This window comes from Hemitrygon akajei, chromosome 12 (genome assembly GCF_048418815.1).
Source record: "Hemitrygon akajei chromosome 12, sHemAka1.3, whole genome shotgun sequence".
Taxonomy (NCBI): Eukaryota; Metazoa; Chordata; class Chondrichthyes; order Myliobatiformes; family Dasyatidae; genus Hemitrygon; species Hemitrygon akajei.
In genome coordinates, this window is record NC_133135.1 from 58,895,982 (window position 1) to 58,910,465 (window position 14,484).

Genomic DNA, 14,484 nt, shown 5'->3' on the forward strand with positions numbered 1-14,484 from the left:
AAAGTTGCATGAATTGCAAAATAACTGGGTAGATGTATCCCAAATCACCAGCTGTGAAAACATGTGGAAGCATTTCAAATGTTTTATTACGTCATAGGTTTGTCTGTTTAACACAGACACTAGTTTTCAGCTGAGCAATTTTGTCAGATCAGTTGTACTGCTAATTCCACATAGAACCTCATTCATTCAAATACAGTGATAGTTAACATTAGCAGACTTGTTAAAAAATTGTAGATTCTTAGGTTTCTGGACAGTACTTTGTTTTTTAGTCATCACAGACATATTACACCAGACCTGATGTGAAGCAGAGAAAAACAGCATTGACTCAATTTGACCAATTTCATGGTACATAGAACCCGTTCTATCTAGAGTACCACCACTAAAATGTTATTTGATTTGTTGACTTGAATAAGGTGTTTATATCATTTATTAAGTGTGCAACATTGCAGGACCGATTATCTTATATTCGATGTACACTATTGCATTGCTGTCAAGCTGCAGGTAGAATGCCAGTGAACCACAGAATAGCAGGTTCTGTTTCCAATGATTTTACTAAATTGAATTCTTGGGCTGAATTAAAATCCACATCATTTGAAAGCATATATGAAGCTCTTTGGAAAACTATGCTATTGTTAACCATTAGATAACTGCTGGTTATGTACACAATTTTAAAAAAGAGTAAGGGGTAGTTTCCCTTGATAGCTTGGTAATACATCTGCATATTTTACACAGTTATCAGGAAAATAGAGTACATTGAGGATGAAGATTTATAATTAAAGGTTAAAATAGCAGCAAGATAACAGAGGTTCCAATTCATTAAAATTATTGCAACGTCCTTGTTTAAACAATGCTAAAATAATGCACTGATACCACATACGCCAATACAAGAATTATAAAGTTTATATTTTCTTCTAACTCAAGCAACATCTTGAAGTATTTGTTCATTTTGAGTACAGGTTTCTTACGTACTCAGAAACCTAGCTTAAGAAAACTAAACACTGTCACTCACATTGCTAGAATAGAACCAGTTCAAGGGTGCTCTGGACAGTGATTCAATATTATACAAACAAAATGCCCACAGAATATTTTTGGAAATATTATACTAAAATCTTGAGGTGTTAAAATAATGACCAGCTGGTCAAAAGATGTTTATCTCCCAAGAATTTTTCTGGACATTCTTTCACCCAATAAAAGATAAATTTGTAGTTGTGAACTTCCCATGATTCAGGACATTTACAAGGACAGGTGTGTAAAAGGGGCCCGCAGAAATCATTGGGAACCCAAGTCACCCCAACCACAATCTATTCCAGCTGCTACCATCGGGGAAATCGAGTCTAACAGGCTCTGGGACAGCTTCTTCCACCAGGCCAACAGACTGATGAACTCACGTAGATTTGAGTGTACTCTATATTACACTGACTGTTCTATTTATTATAAATTACTATGATTGTACATTGCAGAGTTAGACGGTGATGTAAAGTAAAGATTTTTACTCCTCATGTACGTGAAGGATGTAAGAAATAAAGTTAATTCAATTCAATAATTAATTTCTAGTTTTGACTAAAGTTCCACATCAATTACAGCCCACATAGATAGGACAAGTTCCTTTGAGACAGAAATGAAATCACTTTCTAGTTTCTGAAATGTTACATGCTATTCTGAGTTAAATGAGACTTTTCTTCTCCATTGAGTGGCGTGCAAGACCATTGAACTTACCGTGATCACTTTCTGTTCCTGATCTTCCCCAGTATCGTCGTCTGCGTTCTGGACTGTGTGCATGTCTTTCAATTACAGCCGCAATAAATCTCGTGTTACTGACTATTCAAAAGAACAATTAAGAAGATTCAGTAATCAACATTTCTGAATGTACGTCTCTAATAGTGAATTTAAAAATTCAAGTTCATGCAGTGCATGAGGTGGGGTAAGGGCAAGGGAATATGAAGCTGAGGAGGTAGGGGGAGAAAGAGCAATTTATGAACTGAGCAGGTACTTGTACTGGCATTCCACTACCACCTCACCCATCAAGTTCAATTCGAGGTAAAGGAGATTCTTAGTTCTCTTCCTGGGTACAGTCCCAGTCAGCCACCCCCAAGCCCAGAGCAGAGAGGGAGGAAGGCCTCGCAGGAACTGAGGTTAAGAAAAATCTACAACTATGATTATGGTAAGAGGGAGTGGAAATGACATAGCACATTCATTCTCAACTTTCATTTTTAAACTTAGCTACTTTGAACGTTTTTAAAAACTCACACCATTTTACCATCTGCCATCTCTCTCCTTGCTTTTGTTTTCCTGATAGATACAATTACTTCATAATGCACTTTGACAGCACAACTTCAGATCATGTTTCTCGGAGTCCTGCCATGTGCAGAAGTTCGCTGATGACACGGCCATAGTGGGGTGTGTCAGGAATGGACAGGAGGAGGAGTTTGTGATACAGGACTTTGTGATATGGTGCAACTCAAACTACCTGCGTCTCAATATCACCAAGACCAAGGAGATGGTGGTGGACTTTAGGAGATCTAGGCCTCATATGGAGCCAGTGATCATTAATGGAGAATGTGTGGAGCAGGTTAAGACCTACAAGTATCTGGGAGTACAGTTAGACGAGAAGCTAGACTGGACTGCCAACACAGATGCCTTGTGCAGGAAGGCACAGAGTCGACTGTACTTCCTTAGAAGGTTGGCGTCATTCAATGTCTGTAGTGAGATGCTGAAGATGTTCTATGGGTCAGTTGTGGAGAGCGCCCTCTTCTTTGTGGTGGCGTGTTGGGGAGGAAGCATTAAGAAGAGGGACGCCTCACGTCTTAATAAGCTGGTAAGGAAGGCGGGCTCTGTCGTGGGCAAAGTACTGGAGAGTTTAACATCGGTAGCTGAGCGAAGGGCGCTGAGTAGGCTACGGTCAATTATGGAAAACTCTGAACATCCTCTACATAGCACCATCCAGAGACAGAGAAGCAGTTTCAGCGACAGGTTACTATCGATGCAATGCTCCTCAGACAGGATGAAGAGGTCAATACTCCCCAATGCCATTAGGCTTTACAATTCAACCGCCAGGACTTAAGAACTTTTTAAAGGCTATTACCGTAGATGTCGGATTATAAGCCGCTACTTTTTTCCCATGCTTTGAACAGCATTGAACATAGCGGCTTATAAGGTGCGGCTAATAGAAAGTTTTTTCCCATGCCGCCAAAACATTTTGCCTCGTAACAGTAGACCAATAAAATTGATGAGTAGTTCACAGAGGTCCAATGAAATTGTACGATAAATCAAGCGCACTTCACAAATTATTGTAAATCAGCCATTTGTACTCACCCTCATCAACATGGAAAACACTCGAAGAAAAGCATATGATGCAGCTTTTAAGTTAAAGGCAATCAATCTGGCGGTTGAACAAGGAAATCGAGCTGCTGCGCGTAATCTTGGCATACATGAATCGATGGTGAGACGGTGGAGATTTAATTTGGGACTGCCGCTTCAGGTCAGGAATGGCTCACGTGATATTAGACAGCAGTACAAGGGAGGGAGGGAGCGAAACTGAGGATTCCGCTGCACCGAAACTGCTAGCGATTCAGTAAACAAAAAAACAGTAAAACTCGTGTGTGAATGGTATCGGGCCAATAAGGACACAAGTGTCCGATGTTACCGAATACCGGTAGGTATAACAAAGTTTAGCCTTACCAAATATGTGTAGCGAGGGTTTGGTTTGGGGGAAAAAGGAGTATAAATAAGAGCAGAATGTAAGGGGAAGGCAAAACGCGTTCTGCAATAAAGCCACGCTGCACTGTAATCCGGTGTTGGTTGTCTCTCTTCCAAAATGAACACAGGGCAGAATTTGAAGCCCAACACGTGTAATATCTTTCTGTGTAAATATCTCATATTACAAGCGGCCGAAAATCCGGTGCGCCGAAAATCCGGTCCGCCGGAAATCCAGTGCGCCGAAAATCCGTTCCGCCGGAAATTCGGTGCGGCCTAAAATCCGATGCGGCCTGTATAATTAAAAAATTGATTTTATTTCTAAAATTAGAGCCAGCGGCTTTTAATCAGGTGCGCTCTGTAGTCCGGAATCTACGGTATTAATGCTTTTTGAGATAGTGATTTAGATGCATATCATATTTTTTACTGAGTTAAGTATTGTATGTAATTAGTTTTGCTACAACAAGTGTATGGGACATTGGAAAAAAAAGTTGAATTTCCCCATGGGGATGAATAAAGTATCTATCTATCTATCTATCTATCTACCGTAGATTCCGGACTACAGAGCGCACCTGATTAAAAGCCGCTGGCTCTAATTTTAGAAATAAAATCAATTTTTTACTTGTAAAGGCCGCACCGGATTTTCGGCCACAGGTGTCCCACGTTGTAATATGAGATATTTACACAGAAAGATATTACACGTGAGGATTTTTTAACTTTTAATTAAATCCATATGGTAACAAAAACAAATACATATTGCAAATGCTTTTTTTCGAACCGTGCCCGTAACGCGGCTACTTTTAAATATACGTTGCGTATACTTCTTTACTGAACAACATTCCAATATCTCCTAACGACTGGTAAAAAATATATATACTGCAGCCTACCAGGAAAAGTTATTGATCGCCTTTAACTTAAAAGCAGCGTTTTGGCTCCGCCGCTCCACCGCTCCCCCCCGCCGTCCCGTTTATCGCAAACCGGTATCCCACAAGACGCGGCGAAACCGGGTGTGACGTCATAGCATCCCGCGATGTAGTACAGAAAACAAATATAGTTAAAACTCTTCTAACTTTAACTAGAAAATGAATTACTAAGCGAAAATATTATAAACTAAATAACTGCCATAAAGGCAGCACAATGCTTTTCTTCGAGTGTTTTCCATGTTGATGAGGGTGAGTACAAATGACTGATTTACAATAATTTAATTGTGAAAGTGCGCTTGATTTATCGTACAATTTCATTGGACCTCTGTGAACTACTCATCAATTTTATTGGTCTACTGTTACGAGGCAAAATGTTTTCGGTGGCATGAAAAAAAATAATACATTAGCCGCTCCGTTTTAAAGGCCGCAGAGTTCAAAGCTGTTCAAAATGTGGGAAAAAAGTAGTGGCTTAAAATCCGGAATCTACGGTAATCAAAAAAGAGGACATCATACCAGCAGATAATATCGTACATGTTAGAAGACCCAAGATATTTGTTTTCTATCATTTATGTAAGAATATGTTCCACTTAGATTAGAATACAAGTATCATCATGACCTTAAACGCTCAAGTGTAGCTGGTAATTATTACAATACAATACTTCTGTTTCTAAGCAAACTTCAGAAGGCAGAAATCTGGAAATGTATTTGAGTTGGAAGTGGAAAAATTGCCCCAGATGTAACATAATGTAATTATTACCAAACAACCCTTGGTTGCTGTAACAATGTTCACATTTCAAAAGTTTAAACTATGATTGCAAGACCCCAAAACAGAAGTTACTGTGGCATAATACATGATCAAAACAACAGTTAACCCCTTCCCTCCTGTAAGCAGCAGCTCACAACTGAGAACATATTCAAATCCTCAGGCAAACATTACGATCAGAAATTGAAATTCTTAATATTAAGTCTTGTCAAATCATTTTGTAGGGTTCTGTCAATAATCTAACTAGGGAAAAGCCAACTTAGAAACAGTATTGCAAAAATTCAAGGTGAGTTTGACAATGAAACTCGGGTGTTAGATTTTACGAAGTCAAAGAAACAAGCCGATGTTAGCTGAAGTGATAGGAAATTAAATTAAAAGATAGCACTTTTGATAAACTGTGGCAAACACTTTTTAAAAAGTCTTTGCTATTCTCTGTGAACATAAATTTCTGTGTGGGATGAACCCTTCACAGGATTCACCAGAGAGCCAGAGCAGTTATGGAAATTATAATGCTGATGTGCGAAAGGGTTTTTAAAAATCAGTCAAGTTTGAACAGGATGTTGATAAAGGAGGATAAAAATGTTAAAAATTGCTTGTAAAAGCGATTAAGAAAACTAAATTCCAATCTGTTGGAGGTAGAGACAAAAGAAATATCGGTTAAAAATCTTCTGTATCTTTCTTCTTTGATGAGAAATCAAAGTGGTTGATGAGTTTGAGAATCTTATGTTTAAGGCTTATGGAGATGTCCTCTGCTACAATTCCTGAAATTGGAAGATAGCAAATACACTTCCTACTGTTTAAGAAGGGAAAGGAAAGCCTGCTTTCCTGCTGTAAGATTATGCCATGATTGTTAGGATCTTTCAAGTTTTCCCCTTTGCTAACTCATGCGAAAAAACTCACACATGAATATCTGTTGATGTTCTGAACCTTGCATAGTTACTGTGCCTCTACCTGAGCCATTGCATCATGAAGAACCTATTCTGTCCATACCCAACTCCAATATATACGAACTTCAAGATCAACAAGAGTGAGATGCTAGCTGATTTACTTCCTCATTCTTTGCCAGGGACAAGACCCCTCTTACCATCTCAGGTGAAACTACACTGATCAGGAAGCTTCTTGTTTTAGGTCATTCAACATCACATGGAGTGGTGCACCTGTCAGAGTCACTGGCCAGCATTTTCTCATCTTCTGTTCATTCTCAGAACAATAGTTGCTAAAAGTAAGCTTTACCCCATGACCTTCCAAGATGGTAAATTTAGAATCACAACGTGAGTGGAGCAATTAATTTCACAAATATCTTTCTTTTTATCTTCACTGTAGGTAGTACTTACTGATTCCTCTGTCCTCATGACTATCTTCATCCCTCTCGTCGCGGTCATTTTCTAGGTTGGACATTCGGACAGACATCTCTGTTTGTATATATACAAAAAAGAGTTTCAGTTGCAACCTTTTGTTTAAAAAAGCTTATGTATAGATATATATTTTTTTCATCAGGTTATATCATTCTTATTCTTTAACATGGGAGGGAAAAGTATCTTCACAACATTAATTAAATTCTGGAAGCAGTGTCAAAATAAACTTCAAATTGGGGTTCTCTAATCTTCATGACTGAGAAAAGTTTACCAAGTAGTGCCTTAACCACAGGGGAACAAATAAAGGGCAACTTCTGGTCAAGATGGTGCCAAGTTGCAGTCTCTGGTGACATCGTATCTCAGACTTAGTTGATTTTTAGGCTGAAAGAGATAGTTTTGGGGATGGAGAGTGGAGTTGGAGATCACAGGGTTTAGGGACAGTGATCTGGGGGATTTAGAGCTCAGGGCAGAGATCTGCATTCAAAGGCCGCAACTTGGACAGGTGACGAAGGACAACCACAGACTCTGCCTCCACTTCACACTCCAGGCCAGGGACGTGGACATGAGATGAAGGACATTCACAAATGTTGAAAACTCCCAGGTTGGTGGGTCCTGGGAGGCACAAGGGCCGGGGATTCGGTACACTCGGTGTCCAAATCTCGATTGACTACTGCAGGGGTCGATATCGAAGACTGAAGCCTAAAGGTTGATCGGAAGTCCAAAATTTGAAGCCCGATGGTTGTAGCTTGGAGACTGGAAGCCTGTTCAGCAGTTGGAGGGTGAGTGGGAGAGAGGAAAGCGATTTGTTTTGTAGTTGTTGTTTAGAAGCTTGTTGAGTTCTGAGTTGTTCTGCCTAGCACCGTGGCCATGTCACGTTGCTGCTGGAACGTGCGGTAACACTTGCGGGCTGACCCAGCACATCCTTGGGTGTGTTAGTTGTTTACGCAAGCTATGCATTTCAAATTATGCTTTAGTGTACATTTGGTAAATAAATCTGAATTCTAGAAGATATCAAGTATGGTGAATGGAACATTGTCCTCCTTGACTAACATGCCAAGTAATCCTTCCCATCCCTTCCTACATCAACGTCAATGTCATATATCCCCATTAATACATGTCAAACCATACGTTTCCTGGACAGCAAACCAGGGGATGGCTAAAAGTTCTCACCTTGTGCTGCAAGTGGAGACATGTGCTGGTGACTTCTCCTGTGGATCTGGTGTCGGTAAGCGTACACTGCCAGCACAAGAACCATGATGCACCCCATGATCCCACCAGCCACGGGGCCAACTGGGGCACTTTTGATCATGTTCAACGCTACAACCTCATCGCCTATAATTTGGCAAAAAAAAAAGAAAATTACCAGAAGGCTACTTGGTTCATTGCCTGTCCTAAGCTTCCAATATACAACTAAACAACTAAATGGAGCTGAAGCACAAACTACAGATAGCCATCAAGTCCTAGTAAAGGAACTTTAGGACAACAGACATTACCTTTTGTCACTAATGGTGGGTAAGGAGAAGCAAGCCCTCAGGAAGATTAGAGGAGAAGCAGTCAGCGAGGGATATGACAGTCCACAGACTGAAAAGAACAATGGCTGTAAGTGCGATGGAGCTGTGGAACAATGCTGACAGCACATCCATTGAAAGACCAGGTGTGACTTAATGGGAATTTGCTTGTCGTTAACTTTTTAGAATTGTGTAAAAATGAGAGGTAAAATGTAAAGATCCATCATTTGTTCAAGATGGTGTGGTCGCCATGCACTTGGCAAACCAGCACAGGGCACAGCAAGATCGCACGGGAGCAATATAAAATACATTCCAGAATGCCCTACAGGTTAATCCTGGGAAGGGACAGTAACAGTTTGCCGCTGGAGCTGTTGTCAAAGCAATATTTAATGAATTCCAGATGAACTATAATGTTCCCCTCTAATTGAACATACTCAACAAGCACTATGTCGCCTATGTCGATGTCATTAATTGGTTGAATAAATGCTATAAAAATGGTTATTTTACCGAAATTTTTATATATATTTCAAGCAGTTCCTTCTTTTGTTCCAAAAATATTTTTTGATAAAATAGATTCCATGATCTTGTCTTACATTTGGAATAATAAAAGCTCCAGAGTGAATAAATTTTTATCGCAAAAATCAAAAAAAGATGGAGGACTGGTACTACCAAACTTTAGATTTTATTATTGGGCGATTAATATTCGTTATATCACCTTCTGGATTCATGGTATAGATAACCAGGACTGCCCTTCAAGGTTACATTTGGAGGAGAATTCGATAAGGGGGTTTTCTTTAGCTTCTTTACTAGGAGCTCCTCTTCCTTTTTTGTTCTCCAGGATAGGTATACAAGGTCTTAGTCCTATTGTTAAACATACTTTAAAAAGTTGGTTTCAGTTTCGTAGATTTTTTGAATTAAGTCACTTTGTACTCTCTCGTAAAATCCATTCTAACTTTTTCTTTAAACCATCAACTCTGGATAAGGCTTTTTTATATGGAAAACTAAGGGAATAAAAACTTTTTCAGATTTGTTTTCAGTGGATTGTTTAATGTCTTTTTCGCAGTTAGTGGATAAATATGATATATCTAGTACACATTTTTTTAGATATTTACAAGTTAGTAATTTTTACGTGATTTTTTTTACCGAATTATCCCTTGGCTTATTCACCAAATTTGATTTATGCTATTTTTCAGCTTAAACCACTTCAAAAACGATTAACAGCTATTATATATAAACAGTTAATGAATGCACGTATGATGCCTAATGATAAGGTTAAACGCGTATTTTTTTCTAATATAAGCCCCACCTGTGACAGATGCAACGCTGAGGTGACTACTCTAACTCATATGTTTTGGTCCTGTGTAAAGTTAAGTAATTTTTGGAGGGATGAGTTTAGAATATTATCAAAAGCTATAGGTGTGGATTTACAACCCAATTCATTTACGGCAATCTTTGGGATTATTCCAGAGGAAACAGGAAGAGTTCCTGCTTCTGCTCAACGTGTGATAGCCTTTTCAATTTTACTGGCTAGGAGAACTATCTTGTTATACTTCTTAACAAAATTTCCAATGTTTTTTCTCTCTATGATTTGCCTAGAGGAGTTGTGGTTTCTTCTTTATATACAATAGCTTAATATTATATTTATTTGACTTTGACAGTAAATATATTCTTTTGTTGTTTCTACATTTTTTGTATTATGTGTTTGCTAAAACTTCTCCTCTGATTTGTATCTTTATTTCCTGTTGAAAAATCAATAAAAAAGATTGAAAATGAAAAAAAGAACTACAATGTAATCAATGTACTGCCAACAAATTGGTATGAGAATTCTTCCCCCCCCCCCCCCCCCCCACCCCCAACCTGGTTATACTCAAAACACATATCTGATCATCTTGGACTGAGCTCCATGCTGTAATATTCATAGTGAACATTTGACAAAGTTTTCTTGTCACTAACAAATAGAAATTACAAATGAGCATAGTCCAGGATTAGTTCATTTTGATGCACAACAATCACAAGTTCTGGGACATGATAAACGCCATGCTGGGCTTCTTATTTTGAAATTATACTGCTTTTCTCTGACAGGTCAACTGATCTAATTGTGCTGGTAAGAGTTAAAAAAAAAACTCACTAATGTTGGATTCAAGTAGGTGGAGGGCAGTCTAATATGCACGTAGGCTTGCAGATTGAAATAAGTGCACTACTCTGTGTTTAATTAAACCTCTCATCAAAAATAAGAATTTAATGTTTCCATAACTATGAAAATATGCTAAAGAGGAACTAGTTTGAGTAGTGAAGTTTCTAACGACAGGTGCCTCAGCGAGTCTGCTCACCGACCCAGTGCAGCAGCTGGTGGGCAATGCTGTTGAAAGGGAAACAGATTATGGATTGTATATCTCCATGTTCAATAGTCTTTAAACACCGTTAACAAGCATAGACTTCAAACTTTCACTTGACAATGCACTCAAAGATATGCTTCAAATGCCGATACTTGTGACGTGAGGAAAACATAGGACCTTAAAAGGAAAAATTGAGCTTCAATGATTTGCCTTCAGAAGATGATTTTGAACGCTGAGAATAGCAGAACAGCGTTTGCACTGAGCAAGGTTAATGAGTAAGCACAAGGCCTTGGGCAAAGAAGCATATACTGAAAATACTGGAACATTGATGTTTAATTGAGGATGTATCTCAGAATCAAGTAGCCTGTGTGGGCCACCTTCAGATTAGACAACAAATGAGAGACTGAAATAAGCAGAAAATAATGCTAATCTCTGTAAAGGAAACAGTAAAGAAGATGGCAGTCATTTTAATTTGTTGACATAAAGAAAAAGGTGTTAGAGGGAATAAAATTCACATCTAGAAACTTAAGTAGTAAGTATTTCAACTATTTACATTCTTGGAAACAAGAGTGCAGACCAGAAAATTTAAAAATATTTTATATATGTCACAACTCTGGTCACCTTAGCTGTCAGTGGTGCACATAATCGAACTTCATGTGAAAACCAATTATTACAGGCAAATTTATATTAATATGGAATGAGAATTGGGTAACGTCTTATTCTTAGAAAATGGCAAGGCCTGCAAATAAAATATGACATCGTTTTAGCTGCCAACTTAACACCTAACAAATTTCCATAAGGGTGGCTTGACATTCGTTATTAGTTTATAACTTGGCATTCAGCATTTCAAGAATAGTAAAGGATGTACTATGTACAGAGCCTGTCACTATGCTTCCATTCACTGTAGCATCCTTACCCAAGGCAGGCATGTCATCGATATAGGGACTCTTAGCTCCAACAATTCCTCCAAAGCATTCTTTCTGGGATGTGCAGTATGGCTCATCCAGATGTGTTTTTCCATCACTATCCACCACACACCATTCACAGTCTAAAACGCCAAAACAATCCCTGAAATAGAAAGAAAGAGCCAGTCAAAAGCCACTGGCAGCCATTCTGCTTCTATTCTTCTACAGATGTGCAGTGGAGAGTACAGTGACTGGCAGCAGCACAGCCAGGTATGGAAACACCAATGCACTTGAAAGGAAAACTCTACAAACAATAGTGGATACAGACCAGTCCATCATGGGTAAAGTCATCCCAACCATCGAGCACATATGCACAAAACTTTATTACAGGAAAGCAGCATCTACATTCAGAAACCTTCCCCACCCAGGACATGCTCTCTTTTCACTGCTACCGTCAGGAAGGTGGTACAGCCTCAGGACTCGCATCACCCAGCTCAGGAACAGTTACTATGAGGCTCTTTGACCAAAGGGGATAACTTCACTTGCCCACTTGAAGCGTTCCTCCAACCAAAGGACTCACTTTCAAGAACTCTTCATCTCATATTCCTAATATTTATTGCTTGTTTGTTTGTTTATTTATTTATTTATTATTTTATTATTTCTTATTTTGTATTTGCATAGTTTGTTGTCTTCAGCACTCTGGTTGAATGCCCTAGTTGGGCGGTTTTACATTGACTTCGTTATAGTTATTATTCTGTACATTTATTAAGTATGCCCACAAGAAAATAACTCTCAGGGTTATATATGGTGACATATAGTTGAACCTTTGAACCTTGAACTCTTTTGTGGATGATAGCTTTGAAGGCACCAATTCCCTCGATACTCTTCGACAACTAATAATCTTATGTGAACTTCATTTTACCCAGCTTGGTAGTGGGAATCCTGATCTTTATCCACTTTCAAGGAAAGTTGACAGGTTAGCAACCTGATTTTGCTGCTTTCAGCTTTAATAAAACAGGGGCAGAGGTTTACCTCATCTACTCTCCTGCCTAAGAACAGTTACAGCTGAATACGTGAGCACAAAGCTTCAGTTATGTTTCTATTCCACCAGCAGCTGTCCTTATATCAAAAGCCAGTAACTTATACTAAGGAATTGGTTAGTATATTACCAGAATAAGAAATATGCAAATGACTAGGTCAGAAATTAATGAAGCAAGATAAAGAATAGAGTTGTATGAAATCAAGATTAATCTATTCTTGCCTTAGTAAAAGAATAAATCTATGCTTGTGACATCAACTTCAAACGGAGAAAAAAACTGCCTGGCACACTTCCAGGCTGCAGATTTATGTGCTATAAGCTGGCATTACCCGCTCAATGTCCTTTGGCTGCATCTGGTGTTGATGCACTGTGGGAGGGTTTCTTGTAGACTGGGATCAAAGGCAGCAAGAGTCAGTGGCTCCTGGTGGACTTCACAACTTGGATTCCTGTTTTATTAAAATACAAAATCAATTATACACAATGCAAGCCCTTGTTGTCACACTATCTGAAGTATTATCCACTCTCACCCCCACTCATTGCACCCTATCTGTGCTAGTGGTGTGATTTCTTGTCAGTGTATTGTTCTAGGTTTATCAGCAGTACAATACGTTGACAACACGTCCTTCTTCATGATTAAGCTTATGCAATGTGTTTTGACAAGCCTATGCAAAGAGGACAGAAGAAATGAATCGAATCTTGTCCTTAACACATAAGCGGACATTAAAGGCCGTCAGGAGCAAAGCTCCACTTGACCCTCGTTTCTCTCCAACACGAGGGTCCTGAACTCACAGTAACAGCCTACAAACTCCTACCACAAACATCATCACTGAAATTGAATTCAATTAATGAGGAAGAAGACGATGATGCCTTTATTTACTTATCGTAACTTTGGCTCCGCGAAGACCAATCATTCATCCATAACCACAACTGAGAAGCTGGTAGTAATCTGTCTGACTGAAATGCTGGAGATCTTCTAATTAAAATAGACCTAGTTATAGAACAAAACAGCATAGATACAGGTCCTCCAGCCCAGCAAGTCCACACTGACCACCCAGCTAGCCCGAATTCCCTACGTTCAACCATTCCTTATGTCCACCTCTCCAAGTGCTTCTTAAATGATGCTATTGTACTTGCCTCAACTACTTCCTCACATTCCATATATTCATCACCATCTGCGTAAAAAACTTGACCTCAGGTTCCTTTCAAGTCTTTTCCCTCTCATCTATGATTTTAAACATTTCTATAAGGTTGCCCTTCACTCTCCCCTGCTCCAAGGAATAGAGACCCAACTTGGCCAACCCCTCACTCTCAGTCAGACCCTCTAGTCCTGTAAATGTCCTTGTGGATCTCTTCTACACTCTTTCCAGTTTAACCACTACACTCCTTTAAGGTCACCAGAACAGTGCATCTTTCCCAAAGTGTGACTTCACCAACAACATAGCCACTGCAACATAATATCCCAATTCCTGTACTTAGTGCCTTGACTGTAGAGGGCTAACATGCTAAATGTCTTTTTCACCATACTATCTCCCCGTGACACCACTTTCAATGAACTATACACTTGTACTCTCAAGTCCCATTGTCCTACTACACTGCTGAATGCAAGTCCTATTCTGGTTTGACTTTCCAAAATGCATCACCTCTCATCCACAAATTTACTGATCAAGCCTTGTGCATTCGTATCCCAAGCATTTATTTTTAAAAATGAATTAACAGAATCCTAACATCAAACCCTGCAACACGTCACTGGTCACCAGCTTCTATTACAAAAGCCTACAGAAAGAACTACAATCAGTGAACAGGAATGGGGGCAGCCATTTTGTGAGACTGCCCTTGCAGCTGCCACTTTGCGAACTGTTTGACGAACTGACTCTTGCTTTGGGATAACTTATTCAGAGAAAATAAATGTGGAGACAATGAGTTTCTGATGATCTGTTAAACCTGCGATCATTCCCAAATAAG

General features: G+C 39.1%; 1 protein-coding gene across 1 annotated transcript in view; it reads right to left on the bottom strand.

Moving 5' to 3' along the window:
- cachd1 (cache domain containing 1) overlaps positions 1 to 14,484 on the bottom strand; it is a 178,951-nt gene that overhangs the window by 3,570 nt on the left and 160,897 nt on the right. The window contains exons 23-27 of the mRNA XM_073063198.1: positions 12,852 to 12,968; positions 11,495 to 11,646; positions 7,905 to 8,066; positions 6,714 to 6,791; positions 1,717 to 1,818 (exon numbers count right to left, since the gene is read on the bottom strand). Of these exons, the coding sequence (XP_072919299.1) occupies positions 1,717 to 1,818; positions 6,714 to 6,791; positions 7,905 to 8,066; positions 11,495 to 11,646; positions 12,852 to 12,968 (611 nt within the window). The remainder of the gene's footprint in view (positions 1 to 1,716; positions 1,819 to 6,713; positions 6,792 to 7,904; positions 8,067 to 11,494; positions 11,647 to 12,851; positions 12,969 to 14,484) is intronic.